We start from the raw sequence: 2,269 nt of genomic DNA, 5'->3' as shown, positions 1-2,269 counted from the left end.
ATTAAGGTTGTCAGAGCAGTGATCTGGCCACTTTACCAGCTGCAGTGAAAAGGAGCTGTAACTCCAGCAGTATAAAGTGTATCAGTGACCCTGGGTCACCAAAGGTTCAAGATGGGATCAGGATTATTATTTTAAACTCAGCTTGTTGTGGCCTCGGGCTGAAAATAAGCATCTTGGTTGGGGGCAGGGATCACATGAATCTGTTATGATGCTTAACTCTGTTCTCGACCCCAGAGCTGTTGAAGAGACCTTCGACAGCAGCCATGAAGCGGACGCCGAAGAACTCACTGCAAGGAGCTTTCAGGATATTACTCTACTAAAGAATCTGCATTTATGTTTTATACAAAATAAGAAACTCCTAGTTTTCACTGCAGTGGTAGAGTTTGGATACAGCATGGGTCAGAACCAGCAGATACAAACGCAGGAACCAGAGCTGGAGCTGAACAGCATCCAGGACCTCTACAACACATACATCACGGCGTGTCCGAGTGGATCACTGTACCTGCACGAGTTCAAGAGGATGTTTGGAGTAAAGAATGGGACGCCTGAATCCCAGTACATGGACAACATCTTCCGAGCATTTGACATGAATCATGTGAGTCACAAGTGAAATCTTCTTCAAATGACAGCTCAAGCAAACAAACCTCTTCCGCGTATCTAACCGAGCAGATGTTCCATGTTGGTGTTTCCCCCTGTTTCTCCAGGACAACACGATGGATTTCATAGAGTACGTGGCCGCTCTTCATCTTGTTCTGCGCGGACGACTTGAAGACAAGCTGCGCTGGTCGTTCAAGGTGTTCGACAGCGATGACAACGGTCGTCTGGACAGAAAAGAAATACACAAGATTGTAAAGGTAAGAGGTCCTGGTTTCCTAAAAGCAGTCAGTCACAGCCTCGTGAGCTCCAACAAGGAGGTCATCACCCCTGTCCGTTGGTTATTGGTCGGTTTGTGTGTTTGTTTATCAGCAAAACAAGAATTGCTTTTTAGGCAATAGCTTCGGTTTTTAGGTGTTTTTCAAAAGACCATCTTTACGTTTTTTTATTATATCTTATTAACTGTGTTTTAGATTATCAGGTCCAGCTGTAATATAATGTTTTACTGTTCATTAATGTTCGGTGGACTACATGAGAAGTTGAGTGGTCGGCAGCTGATCCTCTTGGGACCACGACATTAGAATTCGGGTACGAGATGAAGGACAAACGGTCTAATTCCTGGATTTTTTTCTTTCAGATAATCTACAAGATAAAGAAAGGCTCCGTGTCTGACGAAACGGGAAAAGAAAAACTCACTGCGGAGGAGGCGTGTGATCGCATCTTTCAAGAGGTCGATGTGGACCATGACGGTGAGTTGACCGCACACATAAAATCACCAACATCACCAAAACAGCGAATGCCTAAAAAACAAAGGTTCCCATGCTATCTCACTGAAAGCTCCTCTGTCTGTGCTGCAGGTCAGATTACACTGGAGGAGTTTGTGGAGGGGTCTCAGAGAAGTCCGTGGCTGCAGAGCTTCCTACGTCTCGACGTCAATCCTTGTGGATGGGTCCAGAAGTACTTGTCCGACCGGCAACTCATGAGTGCCAAGGATCCCTGAAGGAGTTCAGTATATTCAGCCTGCACAATGGAAAGGAACCTGATTGTGAAGTTTCTGGAAACAACTAAAGTACTGTGACAAGACTCCTCCTGCCTTCACTGACAAACCAGCATAATGACTATAAGCTAATTATTTTTAATTTATTCCCTCTTGGACCTGGACACACTGAACATTTTGACATGAAGGAAAAACAATCTTCTTTTTTCAGAAATGTGTTTTCTGTGACACAAGGAATATAATTTAATCTGCGGCCTCGCAGAAGGCGTCTGAAGGACTTCAGCAACATCTAGGGGTCGTATTAAAAATAACACTTGGCCAATGAAATGGAGAGATGGACTGAAGCATTTATTTCTTACAAGCAATAAGTTGTTCACTCGAAAGAAAGAAAGAAAAGATCAAGGAAACTGTTCTTATAATATCAGGATCATCACAGAATTGTTTTTTTCTACACACAATACAGTGAAAAGTAGCCTACTGCCCTCTGCTGGTTTGTCTCTGACATTACTCCCTAATAGTCCCAGGTCTTGATAAATGTCATATCAACAAACTGTCTCCAGTGTGTTTGTGAGTGTTGTTTAACAGATTGAAGACAAATCAAAGAGTTTTTTTTATTCTAAATACAAGACATTTTCTCTCTGGATTAAACCACTGAAAGATCAACAGGGAAACCTACAC

At 43.0% G+C, this 2,269-nt stretch overlaps 1 protein-coding gene across 1 annotated transcript; it reads left to right on the top strand.

Annotated features, from left to right (window-relative positions):
* Positions 1-288: 288 nt before the first annotated feature.
* LOC117757455 (guanylyl cyclase-activating protein 2-like) lies at positions 289-1,812 on the top strand. Its single transcript, XM_034578642.1, has 4 exons — positions 289-595; positions 705-854; positions 1,232-1,343; positions 1,452-1,812. Exons 1-4 carry the CDS (start codon positions 395-397, stop codon positions 1,592-1,594), a joined length of 606 nt encoding a protein of 201 aa, XP_034434533.1. The 5' UTR covers positions 289-394; the 3' UTR covers positions 1,595-1,812.
* Positions 1,813-2,269: the final 457 nt, after the last annotated feature.

The sequence above is a fragment of the Hippoglossus hippoglossus genome, chromosome 3 (genome assembly GCF_009819705.1).
Source record: "Hippoglossus hippoglossus isolate fHipHip1 chromosome 3, fHipHip1.pri, whole genome shotgun sequence".
Lineage (NCBI taxonomy): Eukaryota > Metazoa > Chordata > Actinopteri > Pleuronectiformes > Pleuronectidae > Hippoglossus > Hippoglossus hippoglossus.
This window is presented reverse-complemented; position numbering and strand designations above follow the sequence as displayed.